Source organism: Podarcis vaucheri, assembly GCF_965113315.1.
Source record: "Podarcis vaucheri genome assembly, chromosome: 3".
NCBI lineage: Eukaryota > Metazoa > Chordata > Lepidosauria > Squamata > Lacertidae > Podarcis > Podarcis vaucheri.
The window spans coordinates 70,496,791-70,522,695 of record NC_138761.1 but is presented as its reverse complement, the minus strand read 5'-3'; the positions used below and the strand labels follow the sequence as shown (position 1 = coordinate 70,522,695).

Below are 25,905 nucleotides of genomic sequence, written 5' to 3'. Positions count from 1 at the left end.
TTGACCAAAGCCAACCAAGTGTACAGGCTGGAACAACGAAGAAGTGCAGATAAAAACCACAGGACCCGACGTACCAAAAAATGGTAAAGACAGTCATGCATTTTCCTTTGAATCCCTAATGAAATCAAACAGGCCGATGAAAATACTTCAAATATCATTCCCTCCCAGCTCCTCCCAAGCCCCCATAGTCTCAGATGATTGCGTTAATCCAATTGCCAGGGAAATCCAGATCTGATTCAAGAGGGTGATTATTAGTGGCCAATGATGTGCTGGACTATGCAAAATCAAATCGTCCCGCATCAATCATCATTTCCCTCTGCCTTCCTTGATCTGTTCTTTAACTTCTTGAAAGCATTGATGTGTGCCCTGTTAATAATGCCAAAGTCCTTTCAGGTGCAGTAGGCGGAGAAATAACTGGGCAACAACTACCTCACTTTCGGTCACAGGTACCCCATTGTTAGGTAAGGTGATCATGAGGGCCATGGTGGGACAATTGCAAGCATTCTCTGATGAAAAGGGGTTTTCTTGGGGACGCAGGAAGCTGTCTTATACTGAGCCAGACCGTTGGCCTATCTAGTTCAGTATTGTCAACATTGGCTGGCAGCAGTTCTCCAGGATTTCAGGCAGGGAACACTCTCTATTTCTTGACCCATTTCCATCCAGGTCAAGGCCTGCTTATTACCCAAGGCTTTTTTTCAGCCGGAACTCATTTCTGGCACCTCTCAGGTAGGCAGCATTGCCATTATAAAACAGCATGGGAGGTATTCATGGTGAGTTCCAGCACCTCTTTTTTTAGAAAAATAGCACTGATGGTATCCTTGGCAAGCTGTGTCTTGGGGGCACTACTGTACAGTCGCTCCACTCCTATCTTTGAGGTCCCTTTCAGGGACTAGCATTGGATAGTTACTTGGGAGGGGCATGGCAGTTGCATGGTGTCACATGGTTGCATACTGTCTCTGATGCTGTTTAACATTGTATAATAATAATAATTGTATAATTCCCTTCATCCCAGGACGGTTCACAACAGAGTATGCAAACAAAACAAAACAAAACAAAACAAAACAAAACAAAACAAAACAAAACAAAACACATAATAAAACAAAAAGAAACCACAAACACATTTAAAAAGCCACAGAGCAGTCATTAAAACCATGAGAGCAGTCATTAAGAGTTTTGAGGCTCCGTTTCTCTGTAACATCTGCATTCCTACATGGAACCCCAACCAGTACTCTGGCCATTGCATTTTACACAGATGGAAGGTTCTGAGTCATCTCCATGAGTAGCCCCACAAAGAGTGCATTGCAATAGTCCCGTCCTCTCTGTCCAAAGGGGGCTGTAGTTGTCAGGTGCAGCTGGAAAAAGGCACTTGTAGCCACTGAGGCCACCTGAGCCTCCAGTGACTGTGTTGAATCCAGGAGCACCCCCAAGCTGACCCTTCCAGGGGAGAACCCCCCTTCCAGCTTGGTGAAAACAGCATACAGAAATGCATTAGGTAAGGAAGAAACACTTTGCAAAAATGTGTATATTAGACACAATTGCACACCAAAACACTGCTGAATTTTTATGAAGACATGTTTTTTTGTTTTTTATCACACATAGATGTGGAAATGGAATTGAATAATGAGAAACTGAGAGAAACCGAAACTGACAGATTTGCCCATTGCTAACTAGGAGGCACACGGCTTGGAAACAGCCTAAGGATGCCATCATATACCCACTTTCCTGGGAGTAAGCTACACTGTACTCAGTGGATTTCTTCTGAGTAGGCAAGCACTGGAATGCAGCAGTACATTGTTGCACTACAGACAAGCCAGATCCATTTGTGCAAGTGCCCTTCAAAAATTCAAAATGGAATATTCCCCACCCACACAATTGACATAGCTTGAGCAGAGAAGCTTGGAGAATTGGTGCTCTTTTCATTTCCCCTGATGAAGAGCCAAAGAACTGGCTGAGGGGAATTGTGCATTAGCATTTGGCGGTGCCCTTTGGTCCCCTTATTAACACTCTCTCAGCCCCGCCACGGAAAGGCCAGCACACCCTGCCCTGTTTTCCTTGCACTAAGCACTTCTGCAATGTTTTCTTCTCTTGCACCAGACTCTTTGGCAGTATGAGTCATTTTATACTTACAGCAATTTTCTGCTGAGAGCTTAATGAGTGCAAAAGGGCACTTTAGACTTACAAACATCACAAGGCAAAAATAAGCGCTATGTGGAAGCAAGGCAAATTAAAAACAACCAACTAACCCCCTCTCAAATAAAAATAGACAGATCACAAGGCAGAAAAGTGATGGTGGTGAGATGTACAAAAAGAGAAAGAAACAAATTCTGGATGGCTCACAATGATCCCTGGACTCCATTTACAGCTGCAATGTATTTTTTAAAAAATTAAATGATATTTCTAATGCACTCTTAAGCCTTAAGGTATTTGTAATGTGCCTGAGACATAATGAAGCACATTGTTGCTTTGACCCATGCAATGTGAAATTGTTTCAAAAAATCCGTTCGCTGCTACTGGCTAGAAAAATTCTAATGTTCTAAAACTTCTTGAGAAGTCCTCAGTTTGTATTTGGATTAAGGCCCAGAAGGTAGATCTCGATCTACTGGTAGCTCTCTGGCTGATTTGCATTAGATTGGCAAGGAGTGTTGGCTCTCACTTTTTAAAATCTGGCTTCCAGTTTGCTACTGGGCTATGTTCAAGGTGCCTGTTTTGGTGAGTCAACCACATATAGCTTGGGATGAGGATACCGGATATATCATCTCACCCTGTATATACCCAAATGATCATATGAAGAAAGCTCAAGGCAGCTATTTGTGTGGAAGCACAGTTCAATTCTGATACTCAAAACAAATACCTGGGTTCATTCTCTGTCTTTTGCAGCAGGCTCTTATTGGTGGATCTTGGGATTCTTTAAACTAATAATAATAATGAAGTAGTTTCCACAAGCCTGAAACCTGGCCACCCATGTGCTAGTCACTGATCACAAAAGATCCATAAGAGCAGCTGGTTGACATTCTACCATTATAAATCTTCAACACTGTACCTATTTTCATTCTCCTCTGGTCTTCCACTCCACCTGCCACACAGCTTTCCCCTCGATGTTATTTATGTAGGGTGTCTTTATTAAGTACATGTGCCAAGAGTAGGAGGAATTCCTGCTTCCTTTTTCTATCATACTGTGTGATTGCTTTGGGGAGACTTGTTCCATCAATAATTCTTTCCAGCTTTCTTGATTGACCATAAGGATTGCTTATTGAAAAGTCACCCAGTGAAGGGTGGTATTGGATTTGGCCAGACTTCTGGCAGCACATATATTATGTTTGAATTCCCAAGCATTCTGTGAAAAACATATTGGGGTGGTGGGGGAATCACACTTTGGGAATTGGTTTTCCATAATACCTTTTTCCAAGTCCCTGTGCATATGAGTAAAATAGTAACTCCTTATTAGGGAAGAACAAATTTTGAAAGTCATTCATTCCTTGTATTAAATGGATTTGTATCCTAACAGATGTTAAGAAGTTAGAGATGCTGACATGAGTTAATTTACAATCAGAATTATGTAAAACTGAAGCCTTGAGTATTTTGGAAAGAAAACCAGGAGGTGGCAGCATAATGCTATCTCTTTGCCTAGTTTATTTATTTATTTTTAATGTTAATATTGCAAACAGCAAGAAGAAAAAGGAAATAAAAGAAAAACTGTCAGCTCACATTAGCAATAAAAAAAAAACAATTTTGGCTGAAACGTATATATTAATATAAGCAGTTTTGATCTCCAAACAATGTGATTTATGATAATAAATCCGTTCAAATGTAGAAAGGGCAGTGAGAGCTTCAAACTGCTGAGTCATGGATGGTGGGCGTTTATCCTTCAAGTGTCAGTCTCTTTGCAATCATAAGAGCTTGCAGGATTCATGGTGCTAGTTCCTACATCACAGCAATATATTGTCTGCGAACATCCACAGGATTTCCCCCACCACACCACACCCCCCATGCAAAGTTAATATGAACAACAATTTCTGACCAGGAAAAAGGCACCGCAGGACATACCCACATCAAATGCCTCCAGCAAATAATAGATTACTCACAACAGCAAATGTGGGTGTCAACCCATCCCTTCCCAGTATGTAGTTCTGATTAGCTATATTTAGTCTTGTTTCACAATGGGGTAAAATACCTAATCATAAACTAGTTTACTTTTGGTGATTAGAATAAAAATTCTTAAGAACTTTGTGCATGCAAATGACCATGGCTGTCTTTCCTCTAGCTACCTAAATAACATGCCATTCACTTGTTCTCAAAGATAGTTCTAGCATTTTCAAGTTTGCGTACATGTCTGAAACTACTTTGGCCTCTTTTTTTTGCAATTTGCTTTATTAAGTAAAGCAAAAGAACATTTTTTTTTAAAAAAATGATTTTATTGCTTTTTCACATATAACAAACATTGCATAAAATACAATAAATAGCAATAATAGCAGCTAAACCAGGCATAGGCAAACTCAGCCCTCCAGATGTTTTGGGACTACAACTCCCATCATCCCTAGCTAACAGGACCAGTGGGTCACATTACAGTACAGTACAGTACAGTACTCAGCATTACAGTAATGGGACACATTACTGTAGTTGAATACCATCCAGGAACTCTAAGCTTACCATAACACCCAGGATAGGAAGACGGTAAAAGGATGAATAAGCATCACAGCGAGGACAGGGTGCAGAGGAAAAGGTCCATTGTGATTGACGGGTCCAGCTTGTAATGGAAGGAAATTCTTTACTTCTATTCACCAATCCCTGGGCTTTGAGTGGAAGGAGTTTTGCAAGAGGAAAACCTTTGTCATTAAGCTTAGGGACAACATCATAATGTAAAGCAAGGAGAGATGGTTCTTTCAGTAGAGTTTCTTTTCGTACTTCCTATCCCACATCCAACTTTAAAGATGTCTAGTACACTGGACCACTTGTCAGCAATTTGGCAGGTTTCTTGCTCCGGGGACCTCTCTCGTGCCTTCAATTTTCAGACCAATTGCCCACGAAACATTATATCCACTTTGGAGGGGCTATGATGCTTGCAAATTTAATCAACTTCTGTCAAAAGCTTGGGAAAGGTTATGGCCATTGTTTGATTTCCCCATAGAGAATGGCAGTGGAAGGGAATCAAGTGGACTTGGACCCCTGGGTCGAATTGAGCAGCCTCTGTATTGGCTTGAGCTGAATTGCGTTATGAAGTGCCAAATTCACATCCCAACATATATATATGGCACTTATTTAAACTGAGCAATCTGATCCAGTCCTAACACCAAAGATCAGTAACGATGACAACAATTACAATTATATAATCAAGATACTGTACATGCTGGGGCCCCCACCTCCTTGACTTGAAGGACAAGCCAACCCCAACAAAGCCTGTTTACGTCCCGTTGATTTCATCATCACGTGCTTCACTCTCTCACCAATTGTACTTCATGGGTCTTCCCTTTGGCTAGATTGTGTCATCTTCCTTGCATTTAATGTTCACAGTTCTAATTCAGGAGAATGATCAAGAACCCGTTCTTCATGAAGAGTTATAAACCTTCCAAATTAGGGTACCCATGTGTTGCGCATTATAGAGGACAACCTGCTTAAAGTACTGTCCAGTCCAAGTCTGCTTTAAAGATAGAGCACCGTAAGAAGGGAGAGCAGAAGGGGCCTTGAAGTTGCCTGTCAACAGTTAGTACCAGGACTGATTATAGGCCTCCCCACTGTAGCGGGATATACTATTTGTTTAAATGATAGTCAATCTTGTTTTTTAAAATTATAACATATATTAGCATATTCAAATTTTATGTGAAAACAACCTTCTTCTGCCCTCTTTTCTTTTCTGAAGCATTCTTTCTATTATAATGACTGCTCTTTTTCATGTGGAGGAGTGCTTGTCAGCATTGCCCGGGAAGGAACTCCATACTTTTCCGGATATATCCTTCTTGTCTTGCAACTGGAAAGTCCATATTTTTCATGTCCAAAGGAGATCTATGTTTCAGTTTGTGTGCTCAAGGGCTCACTGCATGGCCTTGGCCCCAGCCGCTGTCTTTCAGCCCAGCCCACCTCCCAGGATTGTTGTGAGGATTAAATGGGGAGGAGAGCCATGTATACTACCCTTAGCTCCTGGAAGGAGAAGGGGAGACGTAAAGGCAAGAAATGAACAATCACTTTTTGCAGATTCCTATATCACAACCTTCCCAGAATCTGTTTACCTCTCCATCTGTTGTTGGTTTGCAGGAACTAGGCTTGCCTTTCTGCTTTTGTTGTAGCTTGAGCCTCTGCTGCTGCTATTGAAGACGTGAGCTAGATGTTTGCTAAGGCAGGCCAAGCTGGAGGAAGGACTGTGCTGTCTGATTCCTCAGGAGGCTGAAGAGAAATTTCATGCCATCACATTATTTTTTCCTAATCAAACACTCTAACAAGATTAATCTAAATGGTTCCATCAATTCCTTTTGGTGTTTTAAAACAAAGCCTAATTATAATTTCAGATTTCTGAGTCCTCAGAAATTAGATCAGATCAATATTTTCCTGCAAGTGTTTGAAAGTCTGACTCAATTTAAATTTCTACTTTTCCTGTCTGGTAATCGTTCAGCTTTGTTTACTCCTAAATGAGCACAGTTTTCCTCTCTTCCTCTGCAGTATTTCATCTGTCCCCCTCTTCTTCCATAATTAAATATTTGTAACCAGTGCTGTAGGGACGCGGGTGGCGCTGTGGGCTAAAGCCTCAATGCCTAGGGCTTGCCGATCGAAAGGTCGGCGGTTCGAATCCCCGCGGCGGGGTGCGCTCCCGCTGCTCGGTCCCAGCGCCTGCCCACCTAGCAGTTCGAAAGCACCCCGGGAAGGTAAACGGCGTTCCGTGTGCGGCTCTGGCTCGCCAGAGCAGCGATGTCACGCTGGCCACGTGACCCGGAAGTGTCCCCGGACAGCGCTGGCCCCCGGCCAATAGATGTGAGATGGGCGCACAAACCCCACAGTCTGTCAAGACTGGCCCGTTCGGGCAGGGGTACCTTTACCTTTACCTTTACCTAACCAGTGCTGTGTTGTAATCCTGATAGGCAATGTGCCACAAAAAATTGCTTCAGGTAAAGAGAGATTCAGTGAAACTATGCTTTTGAGAGCTTCTATCCCTGTTTTCCAAGGATTACCCATAGCAACATAGGAGGCTGCCATATAGCAAATCATACCATTGGTCCATCTTCTTTAGTATTGTCTGCTCTGACTTGCACTGGCTCTTCAGGGTTTCAGGCAGGAGGCCTTTTCAGTCCAGCCCAACCTGGTGATGCCAGGGATTGAACCTGGGACCTTCTGCATGCAAGGCAGTTGCTCTTACAATAGGCCACAGTGCTTCCCTAGTAGTGTTGTTGTTTAGTCGTTTAGTCGTGTCCGACTCTTCGTGACCCCATGGATCAGAGCACCCCAGGCACTTCTGTCCTCCACTGCCTCCCGCAATTTGATCAAATTCATGCTAGTAGCTTCAAGAACACCATCCAACCATCTCATCCTCTGTCGTCCCCTTCTCCTTGTGCCCTCCATCTTTCCCAACATCAGGGTCTTTTCCAGGGAGTCTTCTCTTCTCATGAGATGGCCAAAGTATTGGAGCCTCAGCTTCACGATCTGTCCTTCCAGTGAGCACTCAGGGCTGATTTCCTTCAGAATGGAGAGGTTTGATCTTCTTGCAGTCCATGGGACTCTCCTCCAGCACCATCCCTAGTAGTATACTACTATTATTACTACTGTACTACTATTATAGCTTCCTCTGATAGACCATGTTAATACTGAAAATATATTGCTTATCCTGAAGTCCAGGTAGAAATGTGGCAGTAGTTACTTTACAATGCAGGCCAATTCTGAAGATGTCGAGGAGACAAATGTTTAGGAATTGCCTGCTTTAAGGTGAAACTTCATGAAAAGTAGCAAGTGGAACTTCTGTGGGTCGGGGAAAAGGTTGGGCCCCATTGACCCCTGTGCTTAATAGGGAATGTCCTACTGACAGCAGTGAAGGGGCTGATGTAGTAAAATAGCCTTATTAGCAACAGGGATCGTCTGGTAATTATGAACGAGGAGAAAGAAATTGATTTTGAACACCATAAAATTACTCAGCTATCTGTTATTACTAAACACTTGGTGTTTAGAACCAATAAACTGGCCATAGTGTAGATGAAACCAAGGAGTAATCGGACGTGTGAACTGCAACACAGGACAAAGTGTTTCTCCTTTTGGTTACTCAAGGTTCTGTAAGGTTCCTCCTTGTTTCAGTGGAGGCTGCTCCATCAGGACTGCCCCATCAACCTCAGTCTACAGTCAGCCAGTCCTCATCTGGCCTCACACTTGCAACCTGTCCAGGGGCTATCACTGAATGTCCACGTTCCCCTCCTTGGTCTCAGTGCTGCCATTGTGGAACTTGGTGAGGAGGAGGATGGAGATACAACTAAAAGTGATTGGCTCCCCTGCTCATTTGTTCTGGCTGCCTGCTTTCTGTCCCATCAGTCCCATAGGCACCAGCCCCCACGGCTTTCTTCTCTCCTATATTTCACAGCAGGGCCAATGATGTCGTCTTTTGGGCACTATTTGCCAATCATCCGAATGCCAAATAAGCAAGCTTTTCTCAAAGAGCCATTCACCAAAAAAAGGTAAGCTGAGGAAGAGGGAGGTTACATTCACATGCATGGCTAAGGATTAAACTGCTACCTTAGGATAGTGCCAGAATTCTTTTATTACGACCAACCAGAACGTCACAAAATAGTGAATAAGCATTTGAGTTCATCCAGATTGGATGGTAAGCAAAAGGGTTGTGGGTATAAGGGGTGGGGAATAGGTTTGGTATTGAAACCAGGGTGTATTGCAAAACCTTATTTTTGCAATACAGTCTAAGAATGGTGTGTCATGAAAAGATTCTGCCCTTCAGAGATTACCACTACTCTGCTGAATATGAAGCATGACTTCTTAAGATCATACTGTACTTCCAAGGGAGGGGACTTAAAGTGACGCCCTCCTAAATTACACAAACATTCTCACTGTGCAAGTAAATGTGCATGTTTTGAAAGGGCCTGCAGTATTTTATTGCTCGATTAATAACATTTTAGCCATATAAATAAAGTGGCATTTGCAGCTGAACGTGAATGTGAGAATGTTGGGGGATATAACCCAACGAGGAGCTCTGCCTCCCTTCACATCTGTTCCTCTATTTGTTCAATTTGCATTTTTAAATTAATTCCATTATTCTTATGGAGCCCCAGCCTTCTCTCCTGTCCTTTCAGCATCTGTCCCCGTGACACCTTCCTTGATTCCAAACCCTGAGAAATAAAAGCAGCTCTGCGGACCAGCTGGTAGGAGAGAGCCTTGTAGCTGTCCTCTGATTCCCATGTGGCTCCCCTGAGCGATGTTCTTTTGAAATACTAACAGCATCTCTGGGCGGCTCCAGATTCTTGATTAAACTCAGCCTTTCTAGTCAACAGCTGAAAGGGACAGCATCTTTAATAATTTCTTTAATTCCTTTTTGGCTGGGAAAGTGTAAAAATCAAAGTCCACCAAGTTTTTGTTCCCCAGAGAGCAGAGAGAGCTCAAGCTTTTTATTTTATTTTGAAATTGCTCCATGAAAGTAGTAAGAAAACTTCTCAGTGTGTGTGTGTGTGTGTGTGTGTGTGTGTGTGTGTGTGTGTAAAAAAATAGGAAATCCATAACAGCTGTCCAAGGATTAAGAAACAGTGGGATGTGCCAGGAGTGTGCTACAGCTTGGAAAATTTAATAATAATAATCATTATTAGGATTCCTAAAGTGTCCAAGAATGTTCAGAGCAATTACTTGCTTTATTTAAACATTTTTCATCCCATCCTTCAGCACATGCGCTCTCAGAGCAGCTAACAAAAGGTCCTCCTCTGCCCCTTTTATCTTCCTAATAGCCCTTTGGGGTAGGCCAGAATGAAGGTTGGTGAAGGGCAGGTAATAAACAAATTAACAACAACATCAATACTCAGGGATGATGAGAGCTGGAATCCCGACAATCCGAGGTGCTGCAGGTTTCCCATAATCTCCCTGTTTGCTTCTGAGAAGCTCCATTCTCGTAGGTTTAGTAGGATGCATGTGGCACTCTGTATTTGGAACAGGAGGTCTTTTTTGATACACAGGGTAAACAGAGGCATTGAACTCTTTTTAATGAATTTTTCACCTTACCTGCTCCTTCCAGTGAGCAAGGTTTTTAAACAGCTGCAGGGTTGTTGCCCTTGCCGTGACTGAAACTTACATACTGAGTCTTTCATATGGCCCCCCAACCCCTCCCCCCCCCCCGAATTTAGCTTTTGAGGACTGTGAAGGTCTCTTTCATCTCCCTTCATTGTTGGATCTGTAAAATGTGCAGACCCAGGTTTTGTTTGGTTTTTGAAATGTTAATTCATTACTTCTCACTTTCTGTTCTCTTTTCTTTGTTGGTTATTTCACACAACATTTGTCTGGATGTAGCTTGGGGGCGAGTCTCAGTGTCTCTTCGCTGTGCTAACATTTGAGAAACCAACAGAGTATTGAGCTTAACAGTGGAGATCCCTTTGGTTCTGCTCACTGAGAACTCCTGAAATGGGCCCATTGGAGAGAGGTGCAAAAATCATAATACAGTGGTACCTCGGGTTAAGTACTTAATTCGTTCTGGAGGTCCGTTCTTAACCTGAAACTGTTCTTAACCTGAAGCATCACTTTAGCTGATGGGGCCTCCTGCTGCCGCTGCGCCGCTGCTGCGCGATTTCTGTTCTCATCCTGAAGCAAAGTTCTTAACCCAAGGTACTATTTCTGGGTTAGCGGAGTCTGTAACTTGAGGCATATGTAACCCGAGGTACCAGTGTATTGTGAAACATCCCTGCAGCTGTTGAACAATCTCATTTGCACAAGTTGCTTATACCTTTTGCATTGGATGTCTTGTGTTCAAAAGGCATGTCATTGCGTACTTTGCGGTATGCATCTAGGTTATTTCCACCCTTGGGTTTTTCAGAGTTTTGCCTTTCCCGTGTTGTAGGTCACTAGTGTGCCAGCCAGTACCTTCTAAGACAACTATTTAAAGTTGCAGTGACCTTCCCTTAAAAATCCACAATGCAAAAGGGAGTGGGATGTATTCTACATAGTGCTAACTCAGCAGTATACTTGCTTTTTGGTGAAATATTTTGCACTAGTGGAACACCTTTGCACAAGAGAATGCAAGTTGCTGGTAACTTTGTCACACAATCATGAGATTCTTAAGATACCCTGTGTCTTCAGATCTGAGAGTAAAAAATAATACGTGAATCTAGATAAATTTGGTATTAGTCAGAGTCTTAAGAAGAATTCTTTGCTCACTGTGAATCAGAGGTTTGGCAACTTGGGAATCACAGCTGGAGAAAACATGACAAAGAAAATACTTACAAGAAAAAAAATGCTACCAGTTTCATAGTTCAGTCCTATGCAAGGTAGTTCAGAGGTCATTGTTGACTGTGCTCAGTTTCCTTCTAGGGGTGTATGTGTGTGTAGCTTAAGGGTCTTTTCACGCAAGACTTAAATTTAACACAAGGCTGTGACTTCAGTTGACCTCTAATACAATTCTAAACTCATTTCAAGGCGAGTCAAGCTCTTTCAAAACAATTCTTGTCATTTCACAACAGCCCTAAACATCTATTGAGACTGATATAAAGGAGCAATCAGCAAACAGTGATGAGATTCTGTAGTGTGTTTGCTTTCAAATTTGGAGCCTATCTTTCCAGGTAAGCATGAACAGCAGAAACAACACTGACCCCCACAAAACATGGGCGTAGCCAGGATTTTTGTTGGGGGGGGCAGGACTTGGTTGGAGTGGGCATACCCAATGTGATTGGCCAGTTAGTTAAGCATTTCTATTGTTTTACTTGATCGGGGGTGGGGTGGGGAGAGCTGCTCCCCTGCCCTCCCTGGGCTACGCTCATGCCACAAAGCAAATTTTGTTCGGTTGTAGTTTTTTTGGTGGGGGTGTCATTTCAACTTGATTAAGAGGAATAGTTGTCCCAGGCTTAACACTGGAAGTTTTGGGAGCCATACAAAGTACCATATATAATGTGTGCATGCCCACCCCCCATTCTGCAACCAGAATCAAATGGCATGGACACATTTGCACATACTTTTTGGTTATACTTTATTCTGCTTCTTCCCCCTAGGAGACAGAACACAGAACTCTAAGGAAAGCAGGCAGCCTGCTCCCTAAACACTGGCATTGTTCTGTCTTTGCTTTCTACATCATTCCTGTAGGATCACCTAAGCAGCCTTTTCAACAGCAGGGCAGTGGTGTGGTGGCGTCTCTCACAAGAAAGACTACCTGATCTCTCCAACCACTGTTCCTCACTATAATGCAAAGTATTTTCTTTAAGCAGTAGCAGAAAGTGTAGTTTGCAACTTTAAGGTCCATATGGCCCATGTCTGACTTCGAAAGAGTTTTGTATCATCAGCTCCAGCCAGCCCTACCAATTGTCCTGGATGGTGAGAGTTGTAGCCCAACAACTTTTGGAGGGCAACTGATTCCCCATCTCTGATGCAAATGTGACCTTTACACGATGGAGGTGGAAGTATTTAAAGATCTCCCTTGCAGTACCTGTTGGTTAAACAAATGTATCCATTAAGTCTTGTGACTCAGCCCATCTCGATCTGGTGAGGAAGTTGGTGATAGATAAGCCCTTTCTTGATCCCATTTGATTCAGTTAGCCATACTTAGAGTAGACCCACTGATTTATATGTAACTCATTGGGAGATCTCCCAACTAACTAGAATGCTTGGGTTGAACTGAAAGAATCACATAAGGAGCTTCTTTTGTATATGTGCTGCTCAATGACACACTACAGAATATTTCAAAGGATTGCAGGGGATTTATTGATCTTACCTTTGGTCCAGAAGTCACAAATGCAAGGTGTTTGTAAAAACCATATCCTTAGCTCATTGGTTTCTTATGACTGAAAGGTAGGACGGCTGCTGTAGGGATCCTAAGTTGGAGACTCTTTTTGCGAAATTATTAAATGAGGCGCCACTGTCATGTTCAACAAGACTCCCAAGCTCACATGATCTGAGCTTGGGATGATCTGAGCTGAGATTACTCCACTAGAGGCCGATTGAGCTAACTGCTCAACAGCAGCTCTTCCCTTCGTTCCCTAGGATTCTAGTACGAATAGTGTCATATTGCTTCTTCCCATTTCCTAAGCCTAAGACCTTCCAATCATGTCACCAAATCTTGTAAGAATGGTGCTGTGCCTTGGGGAGAAGGGGTTGAATAGAACTGTAGAGTTGAAAGGGCTGCCAAGGGCCTTCTAGTCCAACCCCCTGCAATGCAGGAATTTCAGCTAAAACATCCATGACAGATGGCCATCCAACCTCTGCTTAAAAAGCAATGAAGGAGAGTCCACAAAAAGGAAGCAACGTTGCCCCTCCATCGGTTTACCAGACAGACGGAGTCTAATTGACAGCAGGGGTGCCTATTCCTTAAGGAAAAAAATAGGGCAGTAGATTACACACACATAGATATTAGCACATTATTGGGGGAGTGGCTTTATGGGGCACCAAAAATCACTTGGGCAAGGACTGGATATAGCTTGCAGGCTGCAGTTTAGCTACTTCTGGTTTAGTTGGTAAGTACTGCTCCTGCCAACCTAGCAGTTCGAAAGCACCTCAAAAGGGCAAGTAGATAAATAGGTACTGCTCCGGTGGGAAGGTAAACGGCGTTTCCGTGTGCTGCTCTGGTTCGCCAGAAGCGGCTTAGTCATGCTGGCCACATGACCCAGAAGCTGTACGCTGGCTCCCTCGGCCTATAGAGCGAGATGAATGCCGCAACCCCAGAGTTGGCCACAACTGGACCTAACGGTCAGGGGTCCCTTTACCCTTTACCTTACTGCAGTAGAAATAAATCTACAGAACCAGTTTTGGTTCATTACCTTCCATACAGCTATCCAGCATAACTTTTCCTCTTTACAGGAAATTTAACTCTTTCGGCACTTCAGTGCAAGGAAAAAAATCCAATAAAATAAGAGGCTGTATTAAAAGACTTTATTCACAATAGATTTTTTTTGTTTTGTTTTACAAATATAGTTCTTAAAAAGTAAGCATTTTGTTCTCTTATAACTTCAGAGATTTCTATAAAGGTGGAAGAAAACTAAGTGGGATATGCAGAAATAATAATTAAAAAAATACGCAATATGACCACACAAGTTTACTGAATCAACAAGGTGTCACTGGGTATCATAGAGCTGTCATATAAACAAACATGGACTTTAAATTCGCATTTCAGGATTTAATATATATTTAAACAACTGCAGTGTGATATGCTGAAGAGCAATGTAAATTTAGACACTGTTGAAACAGGAAGAGACACTTTAAAAAAATTAAAAATTGCCTTAAATTACACATACAGTGGTCAGCATTAGCTCAGTCACCCATAGTTACTCCTACTGAATGTAAACACAGTGTTATTTCCAGCTTGATTGTGTGACAAATTCTAAGAAATACTTAAAGTTAATTCTGAAGCTATTTACACCACTGTAAATAATTTCAGGACTGTAGCTACAACTTTTTAAATGGTGATCACTCTGAAGTTTTATACTTTGGTGTTTTGTGTTAACATAAATGACTGCTTTGAAGATATAAAAACATGTTTCTCTTACACTTTGCAGTTCTACAGGGAGATACAATCTTCTTGTCTACTTACATCACTTTACAAAAAAGGTACATTATAGTGCAGCTTGTACATACAACCTGATTACTGTATGTTATAGAAACATTGTGCTCTTTCAAATAATAAGACCAATGAACAAAAAACTACCATAATCACAACTTCCCATAAAGAGAAATATGTAACTGATCAAAACACTTGTGTCAAATACATTAGGGAAAATAAACCTGGTGAAATAATCACTAAATTGCCTGCAAGAGGAAAATAAGAAATATCCAGTACAATTCCTGCTGCATTTATAAATTTCTATTTCCACTCTGTTTATAGTGACTGACAAAAAAAAGTTTCACAGAAGCACAGTAACCATTTCACACATTTGGCCAGGTTCCTCCAAAATGGCACCAGTGGGTTTTGATGAGGTCCACACTGGAAGATTGGCAACAAATAGGGGAGAAATTATGCATTAGGCCAGGCATAGGCAAACTTGGCCCTCCAGATGTTTTGGGACTACAACTCCCACCATACCTTGCTAACAGGACCAGTGGTCAGGGATGATGGGAGTTGTAGTCCCAAAACATCTGGAGAGCCGAGTTTGCCTATGCCTGCATTAGGCAATAAAAGATGTCAACTGGACCTGAGCCACTGACAAAATACTACTGTTAGAGTGTGTTGGAAAAATGATTCCCTTTAAAGGCTTCTATCAGGACATTTTTGAGAAACAGGATGCTTAAGGTGTGATGTATCCTGCCTAGAATATGGGGCTGGACTGAATATTATTTTTAACAATTCACTACAGATGGCATTACACAGTTTGAGGGCTATAGGGTTTACTGAGCTTTGCTTAACCAGACAATACTTCTATGTATGAGCATCTGCTGAAAGCCCAGAAGAGCAAGTTACAAAGGGCTACTTATGTTCAATGATGCCATCTCTTGGAATGTTTAAAAGCCTGTTAAACTGAACAGAAAATACTATCTGGATTGTGGCCTTTGAAAATCAGGACAATTTGTCTTAGCTATACATAGCAGATTATATCTCTACAGAACATTTTTTAAACAAAATGTTCCAGATTTATACGTGAAGAGAAGCAATCGATTGGCACAAAAAGGGTGTGGTAATTCTACAAGGCAGCCTGTTAAAAATGGAGCCTGGCAGGACTTCAGTCAGAAGGCAGAAATGGAATACTATATTAAAAAACTGAAAACCATACTAGGTAATCCAAGATCACTGCCATTTTTATTGGCTCAGTCTTAGAAGATGCCCTCTGCTTTTGGTTCTAACGTTTATTCCTCATATAGGCTCTCAAATGGGATAATTCACATTCTACTACGATGCCTCTGTGGGAGAACTTGCTCAGAAGATGGATTCCCCCCACTGACATTAGCTTCCACAGAAAGTAAGAGGGGTTCTTTCGTTGAAGCTGTAACTTAAGCTTGGGAAATCATTTAAAAATAAAAAAACTTATACAGTTAGCAACTTTCAAAAATTTGGTGACTCTGCAGCCCAACATTTAATTGGTGTCTTGCATTTGCTTTTCCATTTTAGGTTTTGAAGAACCAATTAACCTTAAAAACAGAGGTCTGCCAGTCAACACCAGCAGACTTACATCATTCCAAGTTACCAGATGAGAATACCTGTATGGCTGAGTATATTTTGATCCTGTCCTCTCGCTTGTGTGTTGCATATATTTTCTTTATATGGCAGAAGCCACCACTATTTGCTTAAAAAATTAGAGAATTTAATTCCATTCTGCATTTAGACTTTGAATATACACACAATAGTGCTTTGGGTGATACAATAGGATGTTCTTTGTAGTTTGAAAAATGCATTATAGCCTGTGAGCTAGAAATAAACCAGAAGCTTCTTTCCCCTTCATTCCTTCAAGGGGGGGGGGGCCGATAAAATATGAAGTTTCTCATAACAGAAAGTAAATGAATGTTTTAGATTTACCACAGTATTGATTTTCTATACATCAGGCTATCCAACTATTTTCAAATAAAAATGTTTAAAGTGAATAACATCTGAATTAATGTTTCACATAAATGAGTAAAGAATTGAGCACACAGACACATAGCAGAAGAGCATAGCATATGAAAGGCTTCTTTTAATTTGTCTAACTGATTTTCTGGAATGTAAAGATGTTAGCAGAAGTCCAGAATCAGAAATGTGACACCGATTCTAGTTAAATAAAGGAAAAAAAATGTTTGTATTTTCATTATTATACTTTATTATAGTGGTTCTTGTGATGGCTTAAAAATCCATACACCAACACCATATCCAATTACCTGAACATCAGTCTTGAATAATAATCAAGTTTTAGTGTAAGAAAATTTGCTAGGCAACTCATTTGTAATAACCAGAGATTCATGTGTGCCAGCAACTCGCATGGTTTCCTTTGATTCTTCAGCTGCCATGCCTGATCTTAGAATAATTTTTTTAAAAAAACATTGGGATGGGTGAGTAGGGAATGAATGTAGTACGGAGAGGCACAGAAAGAGGAATACATAAATTTGGGGGGAATTATTGCTTGTGTTCTCTCACTATTCTACCAGATCGAAATATAAGAGATTTCATTCCTATGGCCTTCACAAATGCTGTGGCATAGCCCTGGGTAAATCTATTATATTGAAAGTTAGAATTGTGTAAAGCTGTTCATCAGCACAGAAACTGATGCAGATTATCACCAGGTTTTTTAAAATCTGTGGATCACTCATTTTATGCACCATTCCAAAAAGTCCTTCAGCTACCAAGGAGTTACCTGTGTTGAATCAAATCTGTGGTTCTCATATTTCTTAGCATAAAAAGGTTTGCAATAGATTAGAATAACAGTGTGTGCCTGTTAAATCACAGGCACCTATGTGGCCAAGTAGCTTTACTATATTAATCACTAATTAAAGGCTATTCTGCTCAGAAAGGCATCCCAACTGGTAAACTGGAAAAAGCGGTGCTGTTTCATCCTCTGATTAGACTACTAACCACAGTTATTGAAAAAATTTGGGCTGTCTCAACCAACATTCCATTTCTGTCACTTTGATTAACACTGATTAATATGAGTACAGAGTAGAATCTTTTTTAAAGCAAAGCATTTAAAGCAGTAGTGGTTTTTTTTCCATCTCTCAAATGTGAATGAAAGCTGAAATGTGGATTTCTAAAGCATAGCACCTTCTCTTCCTACTTTCACAGCATTGTTCCTGGTATCTACCAAGTGTCACACAGTGGAATGTCTGAAATGGCAATCAACATACTTGCAATACTAGCCAGTCCTAGTCTCTAAATGGGCAAAGGCTTAACACAAAGGATTTCACAGATCAACCCATTTCTCATAAGAAATTACAAGTTTCAGGAGAAACCAGGTTGTGCCTTCAAATGCAAATCATGCTGAAACTTTGCACTAACAGAAGGTTTTGAGATTTGCAAATTGTTGTAGATAAGGGTAAGTTCAGATGGCAGCTGCTATGCTCTTGGGTGTTGTGGCTGCTTGTGAAACCAAATACAGGAAAAGAAAAAAAGGGCCCTAAATTTACTTGTATTTAAGTTGATTTGCAGTTATGTTCTAAAATTGTTATTAGATAAGGGTTTCAACATCTGGACTTTGCCTATCAAGAAAAGCCACAGTTTAACATAATAGTGCACACAGATGAGATGAAACTATTCTTATGAACAGAACACCTTCTAAAGTATTCAAATTACCAATTAATGATAGACCCGCATAAGAAGAGGCTGTCACAGTCAGATTTGTCTCTAGTAATAGACAAACCACATTAACATATATTAAAAAAGAAAAAGCTCTTCATACTTAATTCTTTATGGCTTTTTGCAACACAGCAAAGTATTACAGCTTAAAGCAGACATCTCCTCACAGAGGAGGAAAAGATTTTGCAGTCAAAAACAAAATGGAAAACAAGTAACATGCTGACCTCTGTATTCTATTTGGCCAGATGCATACTGCAGCCTAACAAAATCTAGAGATGACAAGTTACAATTCCTGTCAAAACATAAATATGTTTAATTATAATTAATTACTTTAGGTCACTTGTTAAATATTGTACGGGTAGACACCAGACTGCAAATAATTGGTTCAAAACTAAAAAATGATGGAATTTTAATTACTACGTTGTGTGCCCCAAACAGAATTCAGCATTATTTTATTGGCTTTTTCTTTTTTTCCTCCTCTTCTTTTTTCAGAACTGGTAGAGGGTGTGCCTCAGTGTTAAAGACCCAATGTTCAAACGGTAGAAGATCATCTTCAGAAAATAATAAATATAGATACCTGGCCAAAAAAAAAAGGATATTTAACAAACTACAAAACTGGAAGGCTCACATAGGAATAATAATGGAATCATTTGTATCTCTCAAAACACCTAGATCAATAAAAGTACAATATATCTTCAATGTGGCATAGTGGTTAGTGTTGAACTAGGACCTGGGAGAACAGGGTTCAAGCTTATTATGTGACTTTGGGCCAGTCTGTGCCTAAACTACCCCACCGGGTTGTTGCGAGGATAAAATGGGGCAAGGAAAACCCATGTCTGCCACCTGAGCTCCTTGGACAAAAGGTGGGATATAAATAAAACAAAATATAAAGGAATAGCTAGGAAAATACCTGACTGCATCTAAATTTTAGTTCCCTTTCTAAGCTCACATTTGTGTGTGCGCGCAAAGCAGCTTAGCACTCAAAATGACACATGGGGAAAGAAGAGATTTCCTCGAAGGAAACATGGAAATGCAGCTATGGGACTTTTTTGCTCTTCAATATACAGATGCTCCAGAAGCTAAAATGGGACTTAGAAAGCCCCTGTTGCCTCTGGAAGGGATGATATACAGAAGATAAGCCCTGATGGATCAGACCAAAGGCCCATCTAGTTTTCATGCAGATGCCAGATGATACTCAGTTGCTCAAGAGCCTCCCCTTCGAGAGCACACAGCCCTCTTCTGTCCCTTCACAAATTATCTATTGGGAACATAGTATTTGTAATAAAGTATTTGTCCAGGTAGTGTTAACTATTCGTTTTAGGTGGATAGCTTGCCAAATCCACTGCTCAATTTGCTCTGTGACACAGAAAGGAATGACTCCTTCATAAATCAAACCATGCTCAACTATGAAAACTAGATTACTTTGCTGCACAGAACTACATTTCAGACAGTATTTAAGAATTAATGCTTAGGTGTTCAAGCTTGCTTCGAGAGACTTTTGAAAGGGTCTCGCCTACCTGATTTGGAAGCACCTTTACTTCCTTAACATTTCCTTGAGAAGTTCAGACTTCTGGAGAAAAGCAACTGAAACAACTGCATGTAACTAAAGTTTGCCAACTTTCTCTTTCCATCAGCCCCCTCCATCTGCCTGGGCAACTGCTCTCTGCCAGGCTCCACAGATACTAAAGCTTATACAGTGGTACCTTGGGTTACATACACTTCAGGTTACATACGCTTCAGGTTACAGACTCCGCTAACCCAAAAATAGTGCTTCAGGTTATTAACTTTGCTTCAGGATGAGAACAGAAATTGTGCTCCAGCGGCGCGGCAGCAGCAGGAGGCCCCATTAGCTAAAGTGGTGCTTCAGGTTAATAACAGTTTCAGGTTAAGAACGGACCTCCGGAACGAATTAAGTACTTAACCCGAGGTACCACTCTATAGCACATAGCAAGAGTTCAAAACACTTCATAAATTCTCACTAATAATATTTATTATTCCCATGTTACAGAAAGTAGGGTTGGGTCAGAAAATGGAGAATTCAAGGTAAGTAAGCAAATTTCTATATGATATGCAATGAATCACAGGACTTTCTAGAGCACCTGCTCTGCCAGTATTTGTTTATATCTTGACTTTCTTTCAGTGAGCTCATAGCAGCATAAATGCTTCTCTCCTCCAGTCCATTCTCATAAAACACTGGGGGTAAGTGGAGAAACAGGGATGGGTTCAATGCTCAAGGTTGAGTGGGAATTTGACCATGGTTCTCCTAAGTCCTAGGTCCGACACTACCCACAGGTCAGTTTTCAGAGGCACAGAACCAAATGACTGCAGTCTCACCCTTACTTGGAACCAATCTGCCTGATCACAGCCCTGGCGTTCCTGGTCACAGTTACATTTCTTTGTCCTTGTCTGAACTGACATGCTTGCTGAAGATAACAGCAGTACCCCCTGAAGCCCCCTGCTTCTATTCTGGCCCCGAACAGCATTTCCACGCAAAAGCAGAACTTGTTTTCTCCACCACACACCAAGATTATGTGCAAAACTCCCATCTGTTAAAATACTATGGTACTTCAGTAAACAGACCATCTTGTCTTTGAAAGACCACTAGAGATAACCTGCTTGCTTCTCCTGGTTCTGACTCCCCATATTCCCATGCCCCTTTTTTGTTCTGCTGCCCTGTACGCCAGCCCATACAAAGATTAATGACTCTTAGCTCTTCAACTTTTAAACTGAAGGGTTTCAATTGCTTACTTGAGTGTTTCTGAAAGGAAGAAACTCTGTTGCACATCATCATGGGTTTGACGGTTGCTGTAAACATCCCTAACACCAGAATAGCCGCCATCTACTCTGCAGTATTTTTCCAATGCCTGAATTCAAAGAAAGGAAAAGAGGAGTTTGATATTTTATAACTTACACCCTGCGCTTTAATGTAAAACATATTCAGGGCACCTAATAGCACAAAGTTAAAAATTTAAACACAATATAAAATAGCACAATTAAACACCAGCATCACAACAAATGTAAAACAACTGCCCAACTGAAGCCAACAAGACCAGTTAATGATTGCTATTTAAAGTCTCATTGATTTTGAGCCATTTAACACACAACTTCAAAATGGAGTTCTCAAATTCCCTACACTGTAGTTTTTTCAAACAGATACAGTTCCTGAACTCAAAGGACATGCAGAGTAGAAAAACTACCATCTTTATTCCACACCTAGACAAAGCTCCTATTGTACTGATGTGTTTCCCAGCTCACCAACCATTCTGATGGAAGTCGAAGATACTGAAAGATACTGGGCACAGTATGACTTGGGACCTAAATACTTGAAGTTATCCTGGTATCTGCTGATGGGGCCCTACTGAGAAGTGCACCAGTGAGTGATTGCAGCTGCTGTTACTATTATGGTTTTACCATTTCAATATTTGTCTGATGTTCATGTTTTGATATTTATGATTACAGTTGCATTGAAGTTTATATTTGGCTGTGGTATTTGCTCTGTAATTACTATATATTGCTTTGGGATCACTTTTGACATGACCGGCAGCCAATAAATCCAAGGAATTGGACACTGAATATATTCATATTAAAATAGAGTTAGGTACTGATGGATACTAAAAAAGAATTAATAGTTATTTTTCAAACAAAAGGAAATAGGAGATTTGTGGAGAACTGTCTGGGATATTTTGTGGGAAACTGCAGTCAAACATAACTATGCATGAGTGCTGGTTAGTACATGAAGGGGTTAAGAACAGAGAAGTTCTTAACCCCTTCATGGTTCTTAACCACTTCACTTCTGTGATGTGGGAGGAAGTGAAGCCTTCTCTTCCTGTTCCCTTTCTCTGTGCCATGTAACTAACTGGTCAAGAAGATTTGTCTAAGCAAGCGCCAAGCTTAGAGCATGTGTTTGATGCTTTCTGTATCTTCTACCCAAGAGTGTTCTGCCAGTGTTCTCCTTGCTGCTGCTTGGACAAATGCATGAATCTTTGGAACCTCTGGAACATTTTGTAAATAAAGTATTTTAAACATACTTACCAGTGTGTAGTCAGTTCATTGCAAGAGTGGTAGAAAAAGAGGAACACTGTAAAAGGGTCTACCAACCTATATTGATATTGCTGCTAGACTTTTGTGTGTTTAAACTCTGCTATTGGGGGCTCTCTTCTGCTACAGAGTGTGCAAAGCTCCATGTTTTGAATCTGGGCACCCAGCAGATTCTTTTGTTATTTACCCCCCACATTTGGGTCACAAGGATTAATATTTTCCTCCCGTATGTTTAAGACTCATAAGCTGAGTATTTATCAGTATTTCCAGCTAATGCACAAGGTGGGAGGGCACTAAGGAACTAAAATCAAGGAGTTAGAAGGAATGAATAAGGACACTGTTAATGAGGAATTATTTAAGGAACTGGGTAATTATAATATTCACATGAGGCAGAAAAATCATTACTTTTTACTAGGCAAGCTTATTTTGAGTGAATATAAAACACATTATTCAAATTTAAGCCTTTAAAGAAACAAACAAATATATTACCTCTACAGCTTCCCAGCCCCACTGCCGGTACTTTGGATCATGAGTGAATCTCCACATATACATGTAGGTTTCGATAACTTCAGGCCGTAAGATGTAGTATTTTTCATTCTGTCTAGTAGCAATTGCCTCAACTCCACCATCAAACCTGAAGGCTTCTGGTCCCAGCTTCATGCCTACACAAACAATGTGCAATATCCAACTGAGTTGGCACATGAAAAACTTTCAACTCTGCTTGTGTCATTAATGCATGACATTTTAGTGTGGAGGGCACAAATATTTTGAGAGCATCCCAATAAAACTTATAAAAACACACCTCTTCTATGACATTTATTGATATCCCTGTCCCTTCCAGGAAATAATGCAGAATAAAAAGGGCAAACTGGGGAAACAAAACCAGAAGAATGAATCTGCTTAAAAATTGTAGGCAACAATATTTCCAAGCTGAAAGTTGGGTCAAAGATAATGTTGGACTATGAATAGGCCTTATGTATGAACCACTCTAAGTTTTCTAGCAATATTGCTTTCTCTCACTCCAGGTTTTATTGGAAAAGGAAACATGTCCTTGATGAAACTTTAGCTTGAATATTTAAAATCTTATTATTTTTTGAGTACATAATGCCAATTGGTTGAAAGGGTTTACAGTGGTGCCTCGCAAGACGAAATTAATTCGTTCCGCAAGTCTCTTCGTCTTGCGGTTTTTTCGTCTTGCGATGCACGGTTTCCCATAGGAATGCATTGAAAATCAATTAATGCGTTCCTAGGGAAACCGCCTTCAGACCAGGTCCGGGGACAGTCTGTCCCCGGACCTCTTCTGAAGGCTGGGGGGGGGGGACAAGGGATTTTCTTCCCACCCCCAGCTTTTTAAAAAACCCTGGGACAGCGGAGCGGAGGACTTCTCCGCTGTCCGGGGCGATTTAAAAGCCCCTGGGAAGGCAGGCAGGGGGGACAAATACTTTCGCCCCCTGCCCGCCTTCAGAAGGTGTTCCCGCCCCGCTTCGGAACAGCGTTCCGAAGTGGGGCGGCTGGGGCAGGTCTTCCCGCCCCCCTCCCCGCTTCGGAACAGCGGGCTAAGCGGGACCTCCCGCCGGGCATGCGAGGCTTGCCGGCATCTCCCCCAGGCAGGGGGCGGGCTCCGCAGCTCACCCCCTGCTTGGGGATGCAGGCTGCCGCCCCAAGCCTTGCGCGCAAGGCTTGCCGGCATGGGTCGGGAGCGAAGCGCTGCCGACCCCCAGCATTTTAAAACCTTCCCGGGACACGGGGAGATTTTAAAATGCTGGGGGTCGGCAGCGAACGCTTCGCTCCCGCCCGCCCGCATTTTAAGATCGCCCGGGGCAGGCGGGGGGGGGGGGAAGGCAGGCGGGGGGGAGCAAAGACTTTTGCCCCCCGCCGGCCTTCAGAAGAGGTCCTCTTCTGAAGGCCGGCTGTGGGTGAAAGTCTTTGCTCCCGACCGCCAGCATTTCCCTATGGGCTTTCGCCTTGCGATGCAAGCCCATAGGGAAATTCGTCTTGCGAAGTGCCTCCAAAACAGAAAACCCTTTCGTCTTGCGGGTTTTCCGTCTTGCGAGGCATTCGTCTTGCGGGGTACCACTGTATATGCCAACAGTTTAGCCTGTTTTAAATAGGCTCAACTGATCTCAACTAGAAGTCAGGTCAGGGAACACTCCTTCAGCTGAGATTCAGCAAGCACCCTCACTTTTGACTCTTAGGTGTCTCTTCAATATCTTTTTATACTGACAAGTCTTGCATTGGTTTGAGTTCTTTTAGTCTGGCCCGCCATTTTAATTATTGTTTTGTACTGTTTTTAATTATTTTTGTGTTTTATTGAAGTATGCCGCCAGAGACTGTAGCATATAAATACTTTAATAAATATTGATCCGTGCTTGTTTCAAGTTCTAGGCAATTCAAAATTAAGTTCTTGCATGCATTGATCATACTTTGCAGCCAAAGTTGATACAAAAGTCTGCTACTTTTCCCTTTACTGGACAGTTTGATGTAACTTGGAAGTTCACAAGACAAGTGCCCGTTCCTCTGGAAGCAGAAGCAACTATTAAAACGCTACTGAAATCTACAAAGTAGTCGTTAGTAAAGGCAGTTAAGTCCAAGACATAGGAATACATTTAAATCTGCTGGGAACATGTTGCATCTTTTTAGCTTTTTAAAAATACCTGTAAAAACAAACCCTTTAGAAGTTTTCCCATTGATGTACATGGATATTGGACAACTGTGTACAATATCTATTGAATGTGTTTTAACAGAGGCAAAATGATACATAATGCATGTGTGCTGAAATGGGGAAGCTTCCAAGTAAACTGAGTGGAACTGATTTCTAGCACAGCCTTCTCCAATGTAGCGCCCTCCAGATGTTTTGGACTATGTCTTCCATCACCCCATACCACTGGCCATGCTAGCTGGGGCTGATGAGGAGTTGGAAGTCAACAACATCTTGAAGGCACCAGGTTGGAAAAGCTAGTCTAGCTTTTTACACGTCTGTCAAACTAACACAGGCACTCACTGGCTGATAGCCCACTACAAAACTTGCTACCAGTGTTAAAAGAGAGAGCGAGAAACACTCTTTAGTCAATAAGAAAATAGATTACAGGTAGTGTCATCCTGTACCAATCATAGTTTCAGTGGTGTTGTCTAACTACTCCAAGGACAGAAGGTGGTTGTCAAAAGCAGTTCTACAGCTTATCTTTGAATGCATGAATATACCACTCTGGGTCTTAATATCAAGGGGAAACTCCCCCTCAAAAAACTTCCCTCCAAACAACATACAGTGGTACCTCGGTTTATGAACTTAATCCGTTCCGGAAGTCCGTTCTTAAACCGAAACCGTTTTTTAACCGAGGCGTGCTTTCCCTCATGAGGCCTCCCGCCACCGGTGCCCTTTCACCATTCGGATTCCATTCCTAGACCAAGGTAAAGTTCTCAAACTACTTCCAGTTTTGCGGAGTTTGTAATCGTTCGTAAACAGGGCTGTTCTTAAACTGAGATACCACTGTAAGGGAAGCAGTAAAGGAGTCTAGAAATGTTGTGAAGTG

The 25,905-nt window shown here is 41.6% G+C and overlaps 1 protein-coding gene across 1 annotated transcript in view; it reads right to left on the bottom strand.

Moving 5' to 3' along the window:
• Positions 1-14,008: 14,008 nt before the first annotated feature.
• MAN1A1 (mannosidase alpha class 1A member 1) overlaps positions 14,009-25,905 on the bottom strand; it is a 55,096-nt gene continuing 43,199 nt past the window's right edge. Inside the window, exons 10-12 of the mRNA XM_082216126.1 lie at positions 22,865-23,037; positions 21,086-21,201; positions 14,009-18,914 (exon numbers count right to left, since the gene is read on the bottom strand). Of these exons, the coding sequence (XP_082072252.1) occupies positions 18,785-18,914; positions 21,086-21,201; positions 22,865-23,037 (419 nt within the window). The 3' untranslated portion in view covers positions 14,009-18,784. The remainder of the gene's footprint in view (positions 18,915-21,085; positions 21,202-22,864; positions 23,038-25,905) is intronic.